This window comes from Nannospalax galili, unplaced genomic scaffold (assembly GCF_000622305.1).
Source record: "Nannospalax galili isolate Female #2095 unplaced genomic scaffold, S.galili_v1.0 scaffold426, whole genome shotgun sequence".
Taxonomy (NCBI): Eukaryota; Metazoa; Chordata; class Mammalia; order Rodentia; family Spalacidae; genus Nannospalax; species Nannospalax galili.
Window position 1 is genome coordinate 1,480,012 of NW_008354494.1, and position 1,599 is coordinate 1,481,610.

Sequence of the window (1,599 nt, forward strand, 5' to 3'; positions counted from 1 at the left end):
AAGTGTTGGTTAGTATTTTAAGAAAGAGTACACAAAGAAAAAACATAATTATGAAGGCAGACAGGGAGGCTCATCATGCTCCTTTTATACAAAGAGAAAAGGACAAAAACCTACGTCCCAAAGAGCACTGATATTTCCATGTTGGATAGAGGTGGAGATGGCTATGAATGAGCATAAGGAATATCAAAGAAACTCAACAATATGCAGAAAAAAGCAGGAACAACGAATATTTTCACTTTCCTCAACAGGAACAATTCACACGAGAGATGGAGGCTGAGAACCACACCATCGTGACAGAGTTCATCATTTTGGGGCTGACACAGGACCCTACACTGTGTGTAGTCTTTTTTGTGCTATTTCTAGGCGTGTATGTTGTCACTTTAGTAGGCAATATCAGCATAATTGGTCTAATTAGAATTTCTTCTCAGCTCCACACTCCCATGTACCTGTTCCTTAGCCACCTGGCTTTTGTAGACATTGTGTATTCCACATCAGTTTCGGTTATAATGCTTATGGAACTGCTTGGGCATGGACTGGCTTTCCCTGTGGCTGGCTGTGAAGCCCAGCTCTGTATAACAGTGTCGTTTGGGTCAGCCGAATGCTTCCTGCTGGCTGCCATGGCCTATGACCGCTACGTGGCCATCTGTTCTCCTCTGCTCTACTCTACACATATGTCCTCTAGCATCTGTTTTTTATTATTGGGAACTTCCTACGTGGGTGGTTGCATGAATGGTTGGACATTTACTGGTTGTTTGTTTAGTCTGTCTTTCTGCGGACCAAATCAGATAGATCACTTTTTCTGTGACTTCTCCCCTTTGTTGAAACTTTCGTGCTCAGACGTTTCCATTGTTGGAATCATCCCCTCCATCTCTTCTGGCTCCATCATTGTGATCACAGTGTTTGTCATAGCTGTCTCCTACATCTACATCCTCATCACCATCCTGAAGATGCGTTCCACTGAGGGCCGCCACAAGGCCTTCTCCACCTGCACTTCCCACCTCACTGCAGTCACTCTCTATTATGGAACAATCACCTTCATTTATGTGATGCCCAAGTCCAACTACTCCACTGAACAGAACAAAGTGCTGTCTGTGTTCTACACAGTGATGATCCCTATGTTAAATCCCCTAATCTACAGTCTGAGGAACAGAGATGTAAAGGATGCCCTGAGGAAGGCAACTACCAGATTATATTCATAGAATATCTTCTTTGAATTCAGGAAACCTGTAAAGACTTCATTTATCTTTGTCACACTTAGGATGTATCACATGTTGCCTAACTGATTGCCAAATATTAACTCTTATTTCTTTGTTCTAACCTTTATATACGTGTACACCATTTGGAGGACCCTTTAAAGTCAGTTAAAATGACAAATAATTATTGATATGATAGAACTCTTGATATTAAAAACTTTATTTATGTGACAAAAAATAATTTGTGCTTTCCATGTTTCCTTTGAATCTATGAGGGTGGGTATTATAAGTACCTTCAATTTACAGGTGAGGAAGCAGAGTTTTAAAGACATAAAACAATTTGTCGAGATAGGTGTGGATTCAAACCTCTGATTCTATGTTCTATGCTCTTAACCTATACCTTCAG

General features: G+C 40.8%; 1 protein-coding gene across 1 annotated transcript; it reads left to right on the top strand.

The window, feature by feature from the left end:
• Positions 1-266: 266 nt before the first annotated feature.
• Positions 267-1,199, top strand: LOC103748891 (olfactory receptor 473). The gene has a single exon (XM_008851676.1). The coding sequence runs from the start codon at positions 267-269 to the stop codon at positions 1,197-1,199; it is 933 nt and encodes a 310-aa protein (XP_008849898.1).
• Positions 1,200-1,599: the final 400 nt, after the last annotated feature.

What these genes read in the sequence shown, in the direction of transcription:
- LOC103748891 (XM_008851676.1), top strand. Translation starts at nt 267, where the DNA reads ATGGAGGCTGAGAACCACACCATCGTGACAGAGTTCATCATTTTGGGG.